Consider the following 22,854-nt stretch of genomic DNA (forward strand, 5'->3'; position numbering starts at 1 on the left):
GGGGCAAAAAAGTATTTAGTCAGTCACCAATTGTGCAAGTTCTCCCACTTAAAAAGATGAGAGGCGCCTGTAATTTTCATCATAGGTACACTTCAACTATGAGAGACAAAATGAGAAAAAAAATCCAGAAAATCACATTGTCTGATTTTTAAAGAATTTATTTGCAAATTATGGTGGAAAATAAGTATTTGGTCAATAACAAAAGTTCATCTCAATACTTTGTTATATACCCTTTGTTGGCATGACAGAGGTCAAACGTTTTCTGTAAGTCTTCACAAGGTTTTCACACACTGTTGCTGGTATTTTGGCCCATTCCTCCATGCAGATCTCCTCTAGAGCAGTGATGTTTTGGGGCTGTCGCTGGGCAACACGGACTTTCAACTCCCTCCAAAGATTTTCTATGGGGTTGAGATCTGGAGACTGGCTAGGCCACTCCAGGACCTTGAAATGCTTCTTACGAAGCCACTTCTTCATTGCCCGGGTGGTGTGTTTGGGATCATTGTCATGCTGAAAGACCCAGCCACGTTTCATCTTCAATGCCCTTGTTGATGGAAGGAGGTTTTCACTCAAAATCTCACGATACATGGCCCCATTCATTCTTTCCTTTACACGGATCAGTCGTCCTGGTCCGTTTGCAGAAAAACAGCCCCAAAGCATGATGTTTCCACCCCCATGCTTCACAGTAGGTATGGTGTTCTTTGGATGCAACTCAGCATTCTTTCTCCTCCAAACATGACAAGTTGAGTTTTTACCAAAAAGTTCTATTTTGGTTTCATCTGACCATATGACATTCTCCCAATCCTCTTCTGGATCATCCAAATGCTCTCTAGCAAACTTCAGATGGGCCTGGACATGTACTGGCTTAAGCAGGGGGACACGTCTGGCACTGCAGGATTTGAGTTCCTGGCGGCGTAGTGTGTTACTGATGGTAGCCTTTGTTACTTTGGTCCCAGCTCTCTGCAGGTCATTCACTAGGTCCCCCCGTGTGGTTCTGGGATTTTTGCTCACCGTTCTTGTGATCATTTTGACCCCACGGGGTGAGATCTTGCGTGGAGCCCCAGCTCGAGGGAGATTATCAGTGGTCTTGTATGTCTTCCATTTTCTAATAATTGCTCCCACAGTTTATTTCTTCACGCCAAGCTGCTTACCTATTGCAGGTTCAGTCTTCCCAGCCTGGTGCAGGTCTACAATTTTGTTTCTGGTGTCCTTTGACAGCTCTTTGGTCTTGGCCATAGTGGAGTTTGGAATGCGACTGTTTGAGGTTGTGGACAGGTGTCTTTTATACTGATAATGAGTTCAAACAGGTGCCATTAATACAGGTAATGAGTGGAGGACAGAGGAGCCTCTTAAAGAAGTTGTTACAGGTCTGTGAGAGCCAGAAATCTTGCTTGTTTGTAGGTGACCAAATACTTATTTTACCGAGAAATTTACCAATTAATTCATTAAAAATCCTACAGTGTGATTTCCTGGATTCTTTCCCTCCATTCTGTCTCTCATAGTTGAGATATACCTATGATGAAAATTACAGGCCTCTCTCATCTTTTTAAGTGGGAGAACTTGCACAATTGGTGGCTGACTAAATACTTTTTTGCCCCACTGTACTTACTGGAGAATTACTATTTGCTCCTTTCTTTTGCTAAATACCTATAGCAAAGTTATTAATACATGATTGTGACAGTAATGTAAATGATGTCCTGTGGATAGTGCTCATTACATTACAGGCATTTATCTTATCCAAAACGACGTACAACAAACCCAGAGCAGTCCGGGGAGCAGTTGAGGGTTAGGTGCCTTACTCAAGGGCACTTCAGCCATTCCTACTAGTCCAGGGACTTGAACCAGTGACCTTTTGGTCCCAAAGCTGCTTCTCTAACCAGTAGGCCATGGCTTCCCCACTGGTCTGTTGTTATCAAACTCCTATGCTCTAATTGCAGAAAAGATAATCAATCGTCCCACAATTTACTGCATAATTTCAGAAACTTCACCTGGATCCCCAGTAAATCATTAGAGGCTTGATTTACCAATATGGCCCACACTGTATCTTGCATAGCTTTTTCCATCCTCTGTTACAGTCTTTGAAACCCAGCGCCACAGGAATGTTGATGTGTCAGAGAGAAGGGGTAATAATTTAATGCCCCCTGGGCCTGTACACCAAAGAGCTGTCCAGGTGCCAACAGCAGCTGGCACAGGATGTTTTATTTTTTTGCCAACAATGGCATTTGGCCCAACAAAACTTGTCTCATTGTCATCCATTAGCAGTGCCAGTGATTTCCCTCACCCTGTTGCTTTGGCTCTCAGAGCTTAAAGTGCTATTTGTAGAATTTCTCTGCCTATTGCATCATGTATTACATTGCCTATTGCAGTGCATCATATCTACCAGAGGCATTGATCTCAAGGCCCTGTCCACACGGCAACGGATTCAGGTGAATCTGATAAAATTGTTTATCGTTTCGGCCTGGCGTCCACACGGCACCGGCGTTTTGGGTGCCCCACAACGATATTTTTTGAGAACGGGTTCCAGAGTGGAAAAATCTGGCAACGGCGCCGTTGCGAAGTCGTCTGGATGAGTAGAACGGATTTGTTTACGATGACGTCACAACCACATGACTAGAACAAGCAGCACTCTCGCTGTTTTGTATGAACTACTGCATTGCATTCACTTTTGTATACAGCTTTTCTTTTAAATAAACAAGTAACTGAACCATTTCTTGAATTTTTTTTTTTATTGGATAAGACTGCTTTTCAAAATGTTCACACACAATATAAAAAGTTATATAAATTATATAAAAATGCTTTTCAAAATGTTCACACACAATAAGAAAATTAAGTTATATAAAACTATGCACACTAATAAAACTAATTTGTACACACAGAAGACACGATTTCCTCGCGTAGTCGCAGCCATCTTCTTGTTGTGTTTGTTCCTGACAGTGCTTCACACCGGGTAGAAGAAGGGGTTTCTGCGCATGCGTTTACTTCTTCTATTGTTCTGGTGTCTCCGATGGGACCGTCTTATAGCGCCCCTAGAAGTGTGGCATGTGTATTGCATCGTTTTCAGCAAGCGTTGCATTGCCATATGTACCTGATGATATTTTACTGATCCGTTGCCCATGTGGACGTGATATTTTTTTTTTATAAAATCTCGTTGCCGTTGTCGTGTGGATGTAGCCCAAGCCTAAGGATTCTGCATATGTCATTGGAGACAGTATGCCTGCTCTTCAACATGCCCTTAAACAGCAATAAGAGCATAATAGCCCAGCCATTTGCATGGGCAGATGTACCACAAAATGGATTAGGCATTTGTCAAGCCATATTGGGTGGAGGATGGTCTTTACATCAGTCTGCAGCATAGACAGTACTGCTGCTATATTGTACTCCTGCTTTGTATGCCAATCTTCTCACTGATCTTATTATAAACTACCATCACTCCATACCAAATTGGGCCTCATGAATAAGATGCAGTCACTGATAACACAGCAAATGCTTGCATATGGCCCACTGCCCATTTCTCTAATCGTTTCATCTCAATGGTCTTTGCAGATGCATCAGCTGCTCTCCTCTCCCTTCACTGTGGTTGCACAGCCTCAAAGGAAGATGATGAACAGCCAAGGCACAGCCTTGCTTTGATTTTAATCTTTTAATGTACCTGTCCCAGATGTTTTGTCCCAAACAGTTTGGGAATAGATCATGATTGTTGTCCAGCTGTTTGGCGGAAAAGCTCACTTGAAACACACAGGAGGCTAGGAAAAGTGACAATGTTTCAACACCTTGCATAACTTATGAGTTTGTGGCCTTATTCTAACAGTGCAAGATTAGTTACTCTGCATCTACAGCACCGACCCTGCCACACTCAAACTCAAACAATAAGCCACATGTCTTTTGTAGCAGCACAGTCAAGAGTGACAAAAGACATGGATCATCACTTATAGCACACGTCCGCTCAATCTATCTGACAATGCAGATTTTAAAGGTGTCATTGCATCGTTTTTTCATTAATTGTGCGGTGGTCTCTAGTATGAATGAATGCCCTGTGAGCCGGTTTTGGTGAAAATAATGCTGTGGTGCTCCTGTTTCAGGCTGTTCTAGTTTGGTGGAGGAGTGGGTGGCGGGAGAACGACAGGATTTCAGCTCTTACTCATGAATATTCATGACATGTAAACATATCGCTTCTGATTGGCTAACAGCACTGTGACGCTCCCTCCAGTGGGTTATGGGCGAGGCCATGACTACTAATTTTCGAAGTGACGTAAGTTCGTAGGGCTTTTTCTGATTCGCTCGTTTTTCCGTCTATTTTCTTTCATAGGCTAATACAGGGAATGGGGGTAGAAGAACATTTTCACGTGCAGCATGCATATGCAACTCAGAGTGACCTATGGTATTTCAAAAAGAGCAAGTATTAAACGGTTTGTCGTGGAATGACACCTTTAACAATTATGTGAAGTTTGGAGTGGCTGACCTTTCTTGCAGCTGAATAATGAAGGATGCAGCTCAACATAGCCAAGTTGAAGGCAAACAAAGGCACTAACCATACTACTCATGTCTGACCACAGCTTAGGTATGCATGTCTTTGGACTGTGGGGGAAACCGGAGCACCCCCACACAGACACAGGGAGAAATGCAAACTCCATACAGAAAGGCCCCTGTCGGCCACTGGGCTCAAACCCAGAATCTTCTTGCTGTGAGGTGACAGTGCTAACCACTACACCACCATAAAAGAGTCGCAACAATCAAAGGATTAGAGAATGATCACCTACTCAGTGTCTTGAATCCACTTCCTCAAGTCCTAGACAATACTAGAATGGGAAGGAGGATGAGCATGATGTGGAGAGCACCTTTCATAGGGTATAGAACCCTTATGGGGTCATAGTCACAAGATGATCTCGACAAGGAAACAAGTAAACCACCTTCAAACACATTTAATATCAACCAAGTCCAGTACCAAACAACGAAAAGGAATCTTTATAGAATTGGTGCCATTGCCTTTATTTAGCCTACAGTGTCTTGCAAAAGTATTCTTCCCCCTCTGTGTTTGTCCTGTTTTGTCACATTACAAGCTGGAATTAAAATGGAATTTTGGGGGGTTAGCACCATTGGATTTCCACAACATGCCTACCACTTTAAAGGTGAAAATTGTTGTTTTATTGTGACACAAACAATAATTAAGATAAAAAAAAACAGAAATATGGAGTGTGCATGGGTATTCACCCCCCAAGTCAATACTTGTAGAGCCACCTTTTGCTGCAATTACAGCTGCAAGTTTCTTGGGGTATGTCTCTATTAGCTTAGCACATCTAGCCACTGGGATTTTTGCGCCTTCCTGCTCCAGCTCTTTCAAGTTAGATGGGTTGCATTGGTGTACAGTAATCTTCAAGTTATGCCACAGATTCTCAATTGGATTGAGGTCTGGGCTTTGATTAGGCCATTGCAAGACATTTAAATGTTTTCCTTTAAACCACTCCAGTGTAGCTATAGCAGTATGTTTAGGGTCATTGTCCTGCTGGAACATGAATCTTTGTCCCAGTCTCAAACCTGTGGCTGACTCAAACAGGTTTTCCTCCAGAATTGCCCTGTGTTTAGTACCATTCATGTTTCCTTCAGTCCTGACCAGCTTTCCTGTCCCTGCAGATGAAAAACATCCCCACAGCATGATGCTGCCACCACCATGCTTCACTGTAGGAATGGTGTTCTCAGGGTGTTGGGTTTGCGCCACACATGACATTTCCCATGATAGCCAAAAAGGTCCATTTTAGTCTCATTTGACCAGAGAATCTTCTTCCATGTGTTTGGGGAGTCTGCCACATGCTGCTGGGCAAACTCTAAACATGTTTTCTTCAGCAATGACTTTTTTCTGGCCACTCTTCCATAAAGCCCCACTCTGTGGAGTGTATGGCTTAAAGTGGTCCAATGGACAGATACTCCCATCTCCACTGTGGATCTTTGCAGCTCCTTCAGTGTTATCTTTGGTGTCTTTGTTGCATCTCTGATTAATGCCCTCCTTGCCCGGTCTGTGAGTTTTGGTGGGCGGCCTTCTCTTGTCAGGTTTGTAGTGGTGCCATATTCTTTCCATGTTGCTATAATGGATTTAATGGTGCTCCCTGGGATATCCAAAGTTTGGGATATTTTTTATAACCCAACCCTGATCTATACTTCTCCACAACTTTGTCTCTGACCTGTTTGGAGGCTCCTTGGTTTTCATGTTGCGTGCTTAGTAGTGTTGCAGAGTCAGGGTCCTTCCAGAACAGTTTGATTTATACAGACATCATGTGACAAATCATGTGACACTTTGATTGCACACAGGTGGCTCTTAATCAACTAATTATGTGACTTATGAAGTGAATTGGTTGGACCAGCTCTTATTTAGGGGTTTCATACGAAAGGGGGTGAATACCAACGCACACTCCAGATTTCTGGTTTTTTTTTTCCATCTTATTGTTTGTGTCACAATAAAACAACAATTTGCACCTTTAAAGTTGTAGGCATGTTGTGTAAATCAAATGGTGCTAATCCTCTAAAAATCCATTTTAATTCCATCTTGTAATGCAGCAAACCAGGACAAACACCAATGGAGATGAATACTTTTGCAAGACACTGTATAAGTGCAGATGAAGCTTAACTTTTCTATTCACACTGACCATGACACATTTATTCATTTTAACATCAGTCTTGACTCATTTATTATTCCACACTACCCCCAACTAATTTATTTATTTCATCTGCCCAGGACTTGTTAATTCAGTTTACACACAGTCAATGTTCTTCATTCACTGGAGCCCAGAGTTTCATTTCCATGCATTCTCACTATGGGTCAGTAATTACATCATGCAAAAACAGCTGCATATTGATAGATTACTATAAACATGTTTTACTATTGCATATAATCATCCATCCATTATCTGTAGCCGCTTATCCTGTGCAGGGTTGCAGGCAAGCTGGAGCCTATCCCAGATGACTATGGGTGAGAGGTGGGGTACACCCTGGACAAGTCGCCAGATCACCGTAGGGCTGACACATATGGCCCTTTTCCACTACCCTTTTTCAGCTCACTTCAGCTCGCTTCAGCTCACTTCAGCCCGACACGGCTCGCGTTTCAACTACCAAAAAACAGCACGACTCAGCTCGCTTCAGCCCTGCTTAGCCCCTAAAACTCGCACGGTTTTGGAGTAGGGCTGAAGCGAGCCAAAGCGAGCCGACTGAGGCTAGGGGCGTGAGCAGACACTCCCCTGTGCACTGATTGGTGAGGAGGAGTGTCCTCACATGCCCACACACGCCCCGCGAGCACGCTGGGATCTGTAAACACCGTAAACCCGGAAGAAGAATAATTACGAATTACGAGAATTTCTGAAGCCTTATGCGCCTCGCCTCATCTATACGCTCTTGCCAGTATCTGTTGGCGTTGTCGATGACAACAAGCCACAGCACCAAGACCAGCAACACTAACGACTCCATGTCCTCCATGTTTATTGTTTACTATCCGGGTCGTGAGACTACCGCTTAAAAGCTCACTGATGTCACTGTTTGCGCTGCTTAACGACATCACGTGACGTCCACCCACTTTCGCTAACTCCACCCAATGTGTCCACCCACTTCCAGCCAGCACGGTTCAGCGCGGTTGTAGTCGAAATGCAACTCCAACAGCCCCGCTCAGCTCAACTCAGCACGGCACGGCTCGGCCCGACTCAGCCGCGTTTATAGTGGAAAAGCGGCAATAGTCACACAACCATTCACACTCATATTCACACCCAGGGTGCGATTTGTCAAAAAAACAGAAGGGGGGGATGTTTTTTTTAAATCATGAAACGTCACAAAATTAAGGTAACAATAGGCTAACAGCTCAATAACATCTGATGATATTGTGATAACCTGTGTTGTGTTGTGTTCTGTTACCTGTTGAGTTTCTTATGTTGTTATATGCCTTTTAGGGGAACTGGGGGGTGGAGTTTAGGTGTGGGTGCGCGAGAGTGAGCGCGGGGGGTTGGCGCTGTTTATGGGCTGTTAGGAAGCGTGAGTTGTGGCTAAAACAGCAACTCCTTGTTAAATACTTGTTAATAAAAATAAAGGACGCAGTGTGTGTTAAGAAGTGTCCCTGGCGTTCTTACAATATCAAATGAATAACACTAAATGAAAACGAACACTAAACCAGAGATAGTAAATTCATCTTCGTATCTCTCTGACTAAATACACGAACACTAACACACAACAAAGTTCGCATTGCTTGTCGCGTTGCTGTGATGTTTCTCTCCCTCCGGATTAAATGGACAGTAACTCGAAAATCACTAAAATACATGAATATTAAATGAACAGTTTGCTCTGATGGCGCAGTTCACATTGTGCGCAGCTTTCCGATTTAAACTGTTTTTTTTTTCTCATCCTTATACTTCCTGTTTCATGGACTGTAACGGATTTGCTTATTTAGTAATTTTAATACAGAATTTACTTTGAAATTATAATCAGACACTCCAATGCCCCCCCCCCCCCCCCCCCAAAAAAAATCGGCCGTGAAAAAGGCGGCATCCGCCAAAAGGCGCGCTGTTTACATCCCTGCATAGAACGCAAAGATATTGTTATTATCTACAATGTATCTATTTGCTGGGGACGTTCGTGAACATCAAAGCTGCCACTTCGGGTCATTTTGAAAGTGAGTGCAATGTAGACCATAGAAAACTGTGTCACAACATGCCTGTCATGTCAACTTTTTTTTTGGTTTGTTTGTTTTATTGACGGGGTTGTCCCCGAGGATTATTTTTCAGCAGAAATAAAAACCAGAGGGGGGGATGATCCCCACCATCCCCCCCAGCAAATCGCACCCAGTTCACACCTATGGTCAATTTAGAGCCACCAATTAGCCTAACCTGCATGTCTTTGGACTGTGGGGGAAATCGGCGCACCCGGAGGAAACCCACACAGACATGGCGAGAACATGCAAACTCCACACAGAAAGGCCCCCGTCGGTCACTGGGCTCAAACCCAGGACCTTCTTATTATGAGGTGACAGTGCTAACCACTACACCATTGTACTGCCCCATAATCCCCTCTATAATCAACTAAAGGTTATTAGCTTGACAAAATAAAGCCTGTCTGCACAAGGGATTTAAAGGGAGCAGCCATGGCCTGAAGGTCAGAGAAGCAGCCTTGGGCCCAAAAGATTGCCGGTTCGATTCTCAGGATTGACAGGGGGGGAGTTGTGTGTGGGGGGGGTTGAGTGGATGAACAGCACTTCCCCCTTCCTCTGTATCACGGCTGAAGTGCCCTTGAGCAAGGCACCTAACCTAAGTTGTAGCATACTGTAGCTGCCTACTGCTCTGGGTATGAGTGTGTGCTCATTGCTCACTTGGGTGTGTATGCTTGTGTTCACTGCTTCAGATGGGTTAAATGTAGAGGAGGAATTTTGCGGTCCTTGAGTGTACATGTGACAAATAAAGGCTTCTTCGAAAAATAAACTATAAACGTTTACAAATATTCAATCTGGTCCAAATTAATCTCTGATAAATGCTTCAGATGGGTTAAATGCAGAGGATTTGCTGTGTTTGAGTGTACATTTGACAAAAAAAAGGCTAAGAAAAAAATAAACGAGCTTTCAATTCCACATTAGCAAACACCTCTTATTTAAAGATATGTAGAGCAAAAATGAAGATACAAGAGAACACATGCCTGCAGAAAAATTAAAGACTCTGCTGCCATTATGTTGTGTCAAGGACACAACACAATATTACAACCTCAGTTCCAAAAAAGTTGGGACACTCTGTGAAGCAAATAAAAACAGAATGCTATTATTTGCAAATCATGGAAAACCTATATTTCATTGAAAATAGTACAAAGACAACATGTCAAATGTAGAAACTGAGAAATGTTATTTTTTGAAAAATATGTGCTAATTTTGAATTTGATGTCAGCAACACGTTTCAGAAAAGTCGGGACATTTGCAACAAAAGACTGAAAAAGTTGTGTAATGCTAAAAAAACTAATTTGGTTAATTGGCACCAGGCCAGTAAGATGATTGGGTATAAAAAGAGCATCCCAGAGAGGTGGAGCCTCTCAGAAGTAAAGATGGGGAGGCGTTCACCGCTCTGTGAAAGACTGTGTGGGCAAACAGTGCGATGATTTAAGAATAACATTCCTCAATGTAAAATTGCAGACAAGTTGAGGATCACATTATCTATGGTACATAATATCATTAAAAGATTCAGAGACTCTGGAGAAATCTCTGTATGCAAGAGACAAGGCTGAAAACTGACATTGGATGCATGTGATCTTCAGGCCCTCAGGTGACACTGCATTAAAAGCAGACATGTGTCTGTAGTGGAAATCACTGTATGGGCTCAGGAACACTTCAGAAAACCATCGTCTGTGAAAACAGTTCATTACTGCATCCACAAATGCAAGTTAAAACCAGATATAAACAATATCCAGAAACACTGCCACCTTCTCTGGGCCCAAGCTCTTTTACAATGAACTGAGGCGAAGTGGAAAATTGTCCTGAGGTCTGATGCATCAAAATTAGAAATTCTTTTTCGAAATCATGGACACCACGTCCTCCAGGCTAAAGAGGAGAAGGACCATCCAGCTTGTTATCAGTGCTCAGTTCAAAAGCCAGCATCTGTTATGGTATGAGGGTGCATTAGCACACATAACATGGGTAGGTGGTACATCTGAGAAGGCATCATTAATGCTAAATGATATATACACGTTTCAGAGCAATATGCTGCCATCCAGATCATATCTTTTTTCAGGAAAGATGTTCCTTCTGTCAGCAAAACAATGCCAAACCGCTTTCTGCACATATTAAAACTGCATGGCTCTGTGGTTAAAGAGTCCGGGTGCTAAACTGGCCTGCCTGCAGTCTAGACCTGTCTCCCATTAAAAACATTTGGCGCGTTATGAAGTGCAAAATATTACAAAGGAGACCCCGAACTGTTGAGCAACTGAAATCGTATATTAGGCAAGAATGGGACGTTTCTCTTTCAAAACTACAGCAATTGGTCTCCTCAGTTCTCAAATGTTTACAGAGTGTTGTTAAAAGTAGAGGTGATGCAACACAGTGGTGAACATGCCCCTGTCCCAACTTTTTTGAAACACATTGCTGACATCAAATTCAAAATGAGCATATATTTTCAAAAAAAAATTCTCAGTTTCAACATTTGATATGTTGTCTTTGTACTATTTCCAATGAAATATACGGTCTTCATGATTTGCCAATTATCGGGTTCTGTTTTTATTTACAGTTTACACAGCGTCTCAACTTTTTTGGAATTGGGGTTGAACATCATGGCAGTTAGTGTTACTGAAGTTTGAACATGGATACATGGCAATGTACTCTTTAATAGTTCCTTTCTCTAGTAAAAGGCATCATGGGCTTGTAAAATTATCTATAGTCTCAGTACAAATGCTTTTCCTATGTATTTTTCCACAGGACGCTGCTGGGAACGGGTGAAGTGGTTCCTCTCATGGCCTTTAAGCTGTCTGCTTTATTACACTGTGCCCAACTGTTTGCTGCCACACTGGGAGCGCTGGTTCATGGTCACCTTTGTGGTCTCCACACTCTGGATTGCTGTTTTCTCCTACCTCATGGTGTGGATGGTATGCTTCATTGTACTTGACAAAAGGAAGTATTTAACTTACAGGAGTGTACCAACTTTAAATCTCATTCTGCCTTCGTTTTCCAAAAATAATCTGCTCCTCTGTATTCTGTCTTTAGGTCACCATCATCAGTTTCACACTGGACATCCCAGATGTGATTATGGGCATCACATTTTTAGCAGCTGGCACAAGCGTCCCGGACTGCATGGCTAGTCTTATAGTTGCCCGGCAAGGTATATATACTTAGCGAGAAAACGTATTGTTTTAGATCAGATTCAGATTCACTTTGTCATTTCCCTGAGTATTTACATACACAGAAAGAAACAAAAGAGTGTTTCTTCTCAACATAATGCAGTGCAATTATCAATTTAACAATTCTTGATCATATCAATTTAAATGCTAGATTATTTAACTCTTTGTATATGCATTGTGGATTTCCAGGTATGGGAGACATGGCTGTGTCTAACTCAATCGGTAGTAATATATTTGACATTCTATTGGGCCTTGGTTTCCCATGGGCTCTGCGGACACTCGTGGTGGATTACGGGTCTACGGTTAGTTCTTGCCAGTTTCCTCAGTTTTGCCTCTGTGCTCTCACTTGGCTTTTTTTTATCTGAGTGTTGAATAGAAATGAACACTGCTATTAAATATGATATTCTTAAGATATGCTTAAGTCTACTTTTTCTCATTCTTCTTTTTTGCATTTACTTCTCAGGTCTTCATTAATAGTAAAGGACTGGTGTATTCAGTTATTTTACTGCTTGCTTCAGTCTTTCTCACAGTGAGTACTGATATTAAGACCTACTATATCCTTTTTTATGCCCCGCTGGCCGAAAGGCCCGAAGGGGGATTATGTCATGGCGATGTCCGTCCGTCTGTCCCGGTGTAGCAGGCCAAATTAACCCCTGCTCAGATTAAACCCAGGTATAGTTTGGCCCAGGCCAGAGTATACCCCGGGGGATAAACTGTCCTAGGCCAAACTATACCCAAGATGTAAAATAGCCTAGGCCAGACTATACCCCTCCAGGCCAGAATATACCCCTCTGTGTAAAGAGGATTTGATTGTATTTACACAGTATATATACTCACTTTTTAACCCGGAGGAAACCGAATGGGTTCCTGTTTCCAAGTGATTAAAGTTTTTCTCATTTTGTGCACATCATTGTTTGTAAACTGAAATCTTTCTAAATTACAGTTAGGAAAGTCTATTTTTTCTAGGGCCCTAGCTAGTGAGATGCCGACGTTAAATCCTATTGGCGGGGATAGATGTCCGTGAAATCAATATAAGGAATATGTTTACATAACATCTTGAGCTTCCTTGCACATTTTTCATTGGACTCGACTGTTTAACACACTGCTGAAGTTGGAGTTTCAGTTCGTTATGAGTTTTATTATATTATGAATCGTCAAATTAATTGAACATTATGTTACAATTGCATTATAATGTTTTGGATATGTGCTTTTATTTTAATGTGTAAACTACTGAGAAGTGTGGCTGTAATCTTTGATCTTTGTGGAAGTTTAATATTTTTAGTGATTAAAGTTTTTCTGGTTGAAGTAATAAAAGTCTATGTGTTAAGAGTTTTAAGATTTAGGTCAGTTAGCTTTCTCACTTACCTGACAAAACTGAATTCTCAATAAAATATTGAAAAATTAAATGATTCTTGTGTACAGTATATCGCTCAACACTACTGATATCATGGGGGTATAATTTGGCCTGAGGGGTATGAGTTGGCCTAGGCTATAATACGTATACCCCAGAGTATAAATTGGCCTAGGCCAGAACATACCCGGGGTATAATCTAGCCTAGGCCGCTTTAACCCCAGGTATAGTCCGGACTGGGGGTATACTATGGGCTGTTACACCGGGAAGGGTACTCACCTTCTGAAATCAACTCCTCTTACAATTTTTGGAGGAATTTCGCAAAACTTGGCTGGAGTCTTTGTTATACAATATGTCAGTAATACAACCCCGATTCCAAAAAAGTTGGGACAAAGTACAAATTGTAAATAAAAACGGAATGCAATAATTTACAAATCTCAAAAACTGATATTGTATTCACAATAGAACATAGACAACATATCAAATGTCGAAAGTGAGACATTTTGAGATTTCATGCCAAATATTGGCTCATTTGAAATTTCATGATAGCAACACATCTCAAAAAAGTTGGGACAGGGGCAATAAGAGGCTGGAAAAGTTAAAGGTACAAAAAAGGAACAGCTGGAGGACCAAATTGCAACTCATTAGGTCAATTGGCAATAGGTCATTAACATGACTGTGTATAAAAAGAGCATCTTGGAGTGGCAGCAGCTCTCAGAAGTAAAGATGGGAAGAGGATCACCAATCCCCCTAATTCTGCGCCGACAAATAGTGGAGCAATATCAGAAAGGAGTTCGACAGTGTAAAATTGCAAAGAGTTTGAACATATCACCATCTACAGTGCATAATATCATCAAAAGATTCAGAGAATCTGGAAGAATCTCTGTGCGTAAGGGTCAAGGTCGGAAAACCATACTGGGTGCCCGTGATCTTCAGGCCCTTAGACGGCACTGCATCACATACAGGCATGCTTCTGTATTGGAAATCACAAAATGGGCTCAGGAATATTTCCAGAGAACATTATCTGTGAACACAATTCACCGTGCCATCCGCCGTTGCCAGCTAAAACTCTATAGTTCAAAGAAGAAGCCATATCTAAACATGATCCAGAAGCGCAGATGTCTTCTCTGGGCCAAGGCTCATTTAAAATGGACTGTGGCAAAGTGGAAAACTGTTCTGTGGTCAGACGAATCAAAATTTGAAGTTCTTTATGGAAATCAGGGACGCCGTGTCATTCGGACTAAAGAGGAGAAGGACGACCCAAGTTGTTATCAGCGCTCAGTTCAGAAGCCTGCATCTCTGATGGTATGGGGTTGCATTAGTGCGTGTGGCATGGGCAGCTTACACATCTGGAAAGACACCATCAATGCTGAAAGGTATATCCAGGTTCTAGAGCAACATATGCTCCCATCCAGACGACGTCTCTTTCAGGGAAGACCTTGCATTTTCCAACATGACAATGCCAAACCACATACTGCATCAATTACAGCATCATGGCTGCGTAGAAGAAGGGGCCGGGTACTGAACTGGCCAGCCTGCAGTCCAGATCTTTCACCCATAGAAAACATTTGGCGCATCATAAAACGGAAGATACGACAAAAAAGACCTAAGACAGTTGAGCAACTAGAATCCTACATTAGACAAGAATGGGTTAACATTCCTATCCCTAAACTTGAGCAACTTGTCTCCTCAGTCCCCAGACGTTTACAGACTGTTGTAAAGAGAAAAGGGGATGTCTCACAGTGGTAAACATGGCCTTGTCCCAACATTTTTGAGATGTGTTGTTGTCATGAAATTTAAAATCACCTAATTTTTCTCTTTAAATGATAAATTTTCTCAGTTTAAACATTTAATGTCATCTATGTTCTATTCTGAATAAAATATGGAATTTTGAAACTTCATCATTGCATTCCGTTTTTATTTACAATTTGTACTTTGTCCCAACTTTTTTAGAATCGGGGTTGTACACATTGTAATTTCATTGAATTCGGTCACATTTTACCAGAGTTACAGCCCTTGATTAACAAAATTAGACTTTGACAATTCCATGAAGGTGTGCTTTCCTTCTGAACTCAACTCCTCTCATAATTTTTGGATGAATTTCTCGAAGCTTGGCAAAAGGCCTTGTTATGTGACGGTAATACGCAGATTGCGATTTAATTCCGTTTGCGAAAATTTTCCCAGAGTTTTGACCCTTGATTAAATAACTTGTACTTTGACAATTTCATGAGGGTGTACGTTCTTCTGAAATCAACTCCTCTCACAGTTTGTGGAGGAATTTCACCAAACTTGGCAAAAGGCTTGGTTATATAACAGTTATACACAGATCGAAGTTTTGTTGGGCGGCACGGTGGTGTAGTGGTTAGCGTTGTCACCTCACAGCAAGAAGGTCCGGGTTCGAGCCCCGTGGCCGGCGAGGGCCTTTCTGTGTGGAGTTTGCATGTTCTCCCCGTGTCCGCGTGGGTTTCCTCCGGGTGCTCCGGTTTCCCCCACAGTCCAAAGACATGCAGGTTAGGTTAACTGGTGACTCTAAATTGACCGTAGGTGTGAATGTGAGTGTGAATGGTTGTCTGTGACTATGTGTCAGCCCTGTGATGACCTGGCGACTTGTCCAGGGTGTACCCCGCCTTTCGCCCGTAGTCAGCTGGGATAGGCTCCAGCTTGCCTGCGACCCTGTAGAACAGGATAAAGCAGCTAGAGATAATGAGATGAGATGAAGTTTTGTTTAATTTGGGCAAATTTTACCAGAATTATGCCCTTGATTATTAACAAACTTGGACTTTGGCAATTTCGTCAAGGTGTGCTTGCTTTTTGAAATCAACTTCCCTCACAATTTTTATCCCCCGCCGGCTGAAAGGCCTGATTATGTCGTGGCGATGTCTGTCCATCCCAGGAAGGGTACTCACCTTCTGAAATCAACTGCTCTCACAATTTTTGGAGGAATTTCACGAAACGTGACAGGATTCTTTGTTATATGAGTGATTCCACGCTTATGGGTAGTGAAATGGGGACATGAACTTATTCACCTAAAACCATTTCTTTTTTTACCATCAGGTCACAAAACATGTAATCTTTAATGAATGATATGTTAAAATATAACTTTAATTTTCTGAGATGTAATAAAAACATATTTATATGCCAAAGTCAAGCCTATGAGTTCCAAAATGATGTCTGTTACATTACTTCTGTTACGATTGTCCATCTCGCGTCTGTCTCATCTCATCTCATTATCTCTAGCCGCTTTATCCTGTTCTACAGGGTCTCAGGCAAGCTGGAGCCTATCCCAGCTGACTACGGGCGAAAGGCGGGGTACACCCTGGACAAGTCGCCAGGTCATCACAGGGCTGACACATAGACACAGACAACCATTCACACTCACATTCACACCTACGCTCAATTTAGAGTCACCAGTTAACCTAACCTGCATGTCTTTGGACTGTGGGGGAAACCGGAGCACCCGGAGGAAACCCACGCGGACACGGGGAGAACATGCAAACTCCACACAGAAAGGCCCTCGCCGGCCCCGGGGCTCAAACCCAGGACCTTCTTGCTGTGAGGCGACAGCGCTAACCACTACACCACCGTGCCGCCCATCTCGCGTCTGTTACAAATTAATTACAATCTAGCTATATACCATGTTAATCTTATTGAAAGAATGTGTATGTTTATTCTACTACACATGTTTATTAATTATATTTGCTAAAACATCACCTTCCTATGTTTCAAAAAGTAATTCTACATTGTTAAAATTGAGAATATATATGTCCACAACACTTCTGTTACGTTCTGACTTTGGCATATAAATATGTTTTTATTACATCTCAGAAAATTAAAGTTATCTTTTAACATATCATTCATTAAAGATTACATGTTTTGTGACCTGATGGTAAAAAAAGAAATGGTTTTAGGTGAATTTTTAAAAATAAGTTCATGTCCCCATTTCAGTACCCATAAGCGTGGAATCACTCATATGTCAGTAATAAGCATATTGAAATTTTGTTCAATTCGGTCGCGTTTTACCAGAGTTACCAGTGGGGGAAATTGTGCTCTCAGAGCACTCTTGTTTATTAAGGACCGCTGATGGGATCAGTGAATTCAACAATTGTGTGCTCAGAATTGGTCTAAAAAATAATTTAAAAAAATTATTATTATCTGCAAGCTAACACAGCTGACGGTGGCTGTTCTGTGTGAATATTTATCCTTCTCCTGTGCTGCAGGTTCTCAGTGTACATATGAATCGCTGGAGACTTGACCGGAGGTTAGGCCTGGGTCTGATGATCTTGTATGCCATCTTCCTTGTCTGCTCGATCTGCTTTGAGAAGCTCTAGGACACAGCAAGCAAAACTTTATTGTGACTAATACACTGGACTTTTTCATGAGGAAGCATCACATTACTGTAAGTATTGCATCAGAGGCAAAAGGAGCAGATCCTGTGTGAGTCAATCAGTGATCAGATATTCATAACCCATATTCAAAGTTATTACTCACTGTATTATTTATACTGCTGATGAGAAGTACTGATACACTTAGAAGTCAGAACAAAGCTATGGCCTGCATGCCATTTGCCCCACAATGAGAATTTCAAGATAAAATTACATTTGGCCCACTTTTGAAAGAAATGTACAATAGTGGGAAAACAAATTAAGTTCCTGGTTTGGACACTGGGTGTCACTAAAGCCCAATTTTTAAACTCTGCCTCTTGCCATATTTCAAAGTTTATTCATTAATCTACATTAATCTTACCACAATTTTGGGTAAACAACATGGCAGCACCAAAGAAACAAAAACAGAAAGTGAATGCAGGAGGGTTTGGGTTTGTTTGGTTTTTTTTTACTAAGAGAAGGAAGGTGGCTCTGAAATCAGTTGCTGTGAAAGAATATGACGAGCAAGTGAAATATGTAGCACTATTCAAGCATACAGAGGGAACTACTTAAAGCTGTACTGCCTTTCAGATTTTTCAAGTGTAGGTCCTAAAAGTAATTTTCCCTGATACCCAATTATTTTTGTTTAGTGGACTGAAAGCTACTGAATTCGAATCACAGCCTTCCAATTTTATGAGGATTTTTTTGTTTTTGTTTTTTCATAGGACAATTAATGAATTTAGGTAACCTGGCAAGCCAGACTAAATGTGAATATTTAGTCTGGTCTCAGTCGGAGACATTTCCGAAGGGTGTGGGTAGGAACAACCCGTTGTCTTTCAAACTGTCTCTGTGCGTATAGGCCAACGCTCTGACCAATCAGCGCAACAGTGACTGTGACGTAGTCAGAGCGACAGAAAGCAGTGGGGGAGGGTAAACAGCTGGTAGATCAGACTTTTGCCATAGCCGGTCGGCAAAACAGCAAAAACGTCCTTCTTGAAAAGGAATGAGCAGAGAGCCTCTTCCTGCTCATGTTTCAACGAAAACTCCAAGTCTAATTCTTCTAAAACTGATTCCAAAGCGGAGTCAGATGAGCGCTGTTCAATAGCCATAGCCATCTTTCCTGCTGCGCTTTCTCCAGCGTAGCGCAGCCTTGTCGTCACTCCTGCAAAAGCCCGCCCAAAGAATCTAAACAAAAACCTTGCGTTGTGATTGGCGGGCACGATTTGATGCCCGGGGTGTGTTGTTGATATGGTCTGAGGCTAGACCCACTCGTAGGCAAAAATATTTTTGGCCGCTAGGTGGGTGGGTCTAGTTTACTAGGCTAGAATTTAGGGCCACATGGCCCTAAATTCTCTGCTATTTTTTTTCTACTTCACCCTAACCCAATTCCAGATGCTATGTAATGCACCATGTGGTGGGCTTTCCCCATTTGCGCAAGGCATTGTGGGATACAAATTTGAAACAGGAGAGAAAAATGGAGGACGTGCATGTGTGAATGAAACATGAAAGACCGACTACAGTAACAGAAAGCGAGAAGAAAAGACTAATTATGTTGCGAAGGAAAGGAAACGCAGGACCAAACTAATGAATATCGGCAGTCAGCGAGCACCTCGGTGTGATCAGCTGTTCGTTTAGCAACAGAATGATGTAACTGTCAGTACACGGTCAAGGTAAACCTGCACATGCGCACACAGACTTCCTCTGTCTGCTTGACTGCGCGAAGTGAGCAATTTCATGCACATTATTTGCTGGGAAATCCCCTCAAATTAAATAACTTCCCAGCCACAGAATGGCCTGGGTTTGTTTTTTATTTTTTTATTTTTAGATGTTACAGAAATAAACATGCATCACAATGACCAAATTCCAGAGGGAGCTAAATTTCACCGATTTTATGAAATCAGCTACTTTTAAAGCCGATTTCATAATTTTTTTCTCTACCCTTTTGCTCCTGATATCCCCAGTACGACTGAACATGACTGGTGTAAGTACACTGTTAAACTCGGTTTGTTTCTTGATTTATTTAACAATTGTTTGCCAAAGGCGAAGTGAATATTGGTGAATAATAACCAAGACGATCTCGAGGTTATTATTCACTGGTATTCACTGAACTTGAGGCAGATGATTGTTTTACTGTAAATGCACAGGTGATTATTTTGAAAAATAATTTTTTACAAAATTATTTAAAAAACATTTATTTCAGTCTTCAAAAACAGCACAGTGCAGATTTGTGTCACTTATCGATTCCGACTCGCATAAAATACTTTGTTTTGAAATCGATAAAATAAATCACAATTCCACCTTACCTTTGAATAGCTTTAGACCAAACTTCGTAGCGTCTTTAGTGATTTTAGGAATGGCATTTTCTTTCATCATGTATAATTCTTCCTGACTACAGTGGCAAAGCAATTAGCAGCCATTTTCACTCAAGGTGATTATCGAGAAACGGTCCGAATTTCCCGACCAATCAGCGCGCACGATTTTTTATAATCACCTGCATATTTATACTCAATATCTTTAAAGTTTACACAACTGACCATTATACCAGCTTGAGTCCTGCAAATTGTATTTCAATAGACCCCTTCGCATGTTTGTAAACAAACCGACCGTTGCCAGGATGCGCGCGCAGCCTGGACCCAGAAACAATGGCGCTGCCCATAGACCGGCATTATGAGCTGTCAGATTATGCCAAACAATTGTCGTTACAAGATCGAGAATGCTACATAAATAAGTTAACTCTAACAAGTGAACATCGCCTACCGGATCAGTATTTAATTAAAGAGTGGACGGACGATGTTAGTAAGTTCCCTGGTATACAATGGCCAGATATATACTCGTACCTTACTGACAAGACTTCAGTGTACACCCACGAAAAACATCGTGCCTACAAGTCTTTAGACGCATATGATTGTTATGTGCGGGCATGTACAATTTGATTAACAATGGGACATTCATATTCATTTTGTTTTAATCAAATTATGCCAGTGATGTGATGGCAATGTGGCTTTAGCTACAACAGCAAATACCAACACTAAACAGCAATTTGCAGGAGGTAATGGCATGAAAGGAATGATAGTGTAAAGAGTGCAGCTAAGAGAAATCAGAGCTGCGTAAAAAGCGAGAGGCAGAGAGCAGAAATGAAACTGAACGGGGCGGGAGCTAGGTTAGAGCAGTCACCGTAAGTTGGCATTTAGAGTGAGGGCACATGATTTTACCTTTCCATCCTTGCTTTAAAATTGTGATTTTCGGCATACACAAATAATGATGACACAAAATCTGGACTGCTTGAGTCAAGCGAGACCTCTCCTACAAACAAAATTGCATGCAAAGCTAAGTTAACATGCTAACAATATTCATTACATTGTGTAACTATGACCCAGCTAATCAGACAAACGTTACCAAAGTATTTTGCTACATCAATAAACGAAGACTAGAAAGAATAAAAAAGAAAGATTTAATAAATAGCCTGATCTTACCTGTGATGAAGTGGGCGCTGCAAACCCGTGCATTTTTGATGGTGCTTTCATCCCAGTCTACACGTTTGATGGCTTGTAGCCATAGACGTCGGCAATTTTTTTGGAATGGGTGAGATCCTGCTGGAATTCTGAACATTTTAACCCCGTCACTGCTACGATTCTGACATCCGACAACACAACAACTAGGCATTTCTGAGTCTTTTTTGGGTCCAGGCTGCGCGCGCAATTTCCGCTTACGTATGAATGACGTTTACTGCGAAGGGGTCTATACTGAAAAGTTGTAGAGGTTTGAGCAAGATTTTAAAGCTGTAATAAACTGACTATGATTATTAAACAGGATTAACATAAAGTTCCGGAATTAAGCCACAGGATATGTTTACAAAACACGGGTCACCTCTTTACCTTGTACTTGTACGTTTTCTATTCTAAAGAATCTAAAATGATGTAGGAATACAACAAGACAAAACAGAAAAACAATTCAAAGCTCCACTTTGTTTGCAATGAGTCAAATGATTATGTATGTGATGTATGTTGTAATATTTTCTTTGGAAAAGTATTTCTTTCAAAAATGGATTAGGAAGAAAACATGATGTTTCAGTATTTTGAATTTTGATTCATTAACCAAAACAAAAAAAGTACAATTTATTTTTATTTCATGCAAATCTGGATATGTTTTTCTGCACATTTTACAATATGTTGCAGGTAAAATCCGTTCTCGGGTTAAACCTGTATTCAACCTAGTTTGGGTTAGCTTTTTGTTAGGGTTTGGGTTAGCTTTTTGTTAGGGTTTGGGTTAGCTTTTTGTTAGGGTTTGGGTTAGCTTTTTGTTAGGGTTTGGGTTAGCTTTATTTTAGGGTTTGAGTTAGCTTTATTTTAGGGTTTGGGTTAGCTTTTTGTTAGGGTTTGGGTTAGCTTTATTTTAGGGTTTGGGTTAGCTTTATTTTAGGGTTTGGGTTAGCTTTTTGTTAGGGTTTGGGTTAGCTTTTTGTTAGGGTTTGGGTTAGCTTTATTTTAGGGTTTGGGTTAGCTTTATTTTAGGGTTTGGGTTAGCTTTTTGTTGGGGTTTGGGTTAGCTTTATTTTAGGGTTTGGGTTAGCTTTTTGTTAGGGTTTGGGTTAGCTTTATTTTAGGGTTTGGGTTAGCTTTTTGTTAGTGTTTAGGCTAGTTTTATTTTAGGGTTTGGGTTAGCTTTTTGTTGGGGTTTGGGTTAGCTTTATTTTAGGGTTTGGGTTAGCTTTTTGTTAGGGTGTAGGTTAGTTTTATTTTAGGGTTTGGGTTAGCTTTTTGTTAGGGTTTGGGTTAGCTTTTTGTTAGGGTTTGGGTTAGTTTTATTTTAGGGTTTGGGTTAGCTTTTTGTTAGGGTTTGGGTTAGTTTTTTGTTAGGGTTTGGGTTAGCTTTTTGTTAGGGTTTGGGTTAGCTTTATTTTAGGGTTTGGGTTAGCTTTATTTTAGGGTTTGGGTTAGTTTTTTGTTAGGGTTTGGGTTAGCTTTTTGTTTGGGTTAGCTTTATTTTAGGGTTTGGGTTAGCTTTTTGTTAGGGTTTGGGTTAGCTTTATTTTAGGGTTTGGGTTAGCTTTTTGTTAGGGTTTGGGTTAGTTTTATTTTAGGGTTTGGGTTAGCTTTTTGTTAGGGTTTGGGTTAGTTTTTTGTTAGGGTTTGGGTTAGCTTTTTGTTAGGGTTTAGGCTAGCTTTATTTTAGGGTTTGGGTTAGCTTTATTTTAGGGTTTGGGTTAGCTTTTTGTTAGGGTTTGGGTTAGCTTTATTTTAGGGTTTGGGTTAGCTTTATTTTAGGGTTTGGGTTAGCTTTTTGTTAGGGTTTGGGTTAGTTTTATTTTAGGGTTTG

At 41.2% G+C, this 22,854-nt stretch overlaps 1 protein-coding gene across 1 annotated transcript in view; it reads left to right on the forward strand.

Moving 5' to 3' along the window:
• The window catches only part of slc24a6a (solute carrier family 24 member 6a), a 72,866-nt gene extending 55,361 nt beyond the window's left edge, over positions 1–17,505 (forward strand). The window contains 5 exon segments of the mRNA XM_060926718.1: positions 11,408–11,574; positions 11,693–11,807; positions 12,016–12,128; positions 12,290–12,355; positions 17,395–17,505. Coding sequence (XP_060782701.1) covers positions 11,408–11,574; positions 11,693–11,807; positions 12,016–12,128; positions 12,290–12,355; positions 17,395–17,505 — 572 coding nt within the window.
• The last annotated feature ends 5,349 nt before the right edge of the window (positions 17,506–22,854 follow it).

Source organism: Neoarius graeffei, chromosome 8, assembly GCF_027579695.1.
Source record: "Neoarius graeffei isolate fNeoGra1 chromosome 8, fNeoGra1.pri, whole genome shotgun sequence".
Lineage (NCBI taxonomy): Eukaryota > Metazoa > Chordata > Actinopteri > Siluriformes > Ariidae > Neoarius > Neoarius graeffei.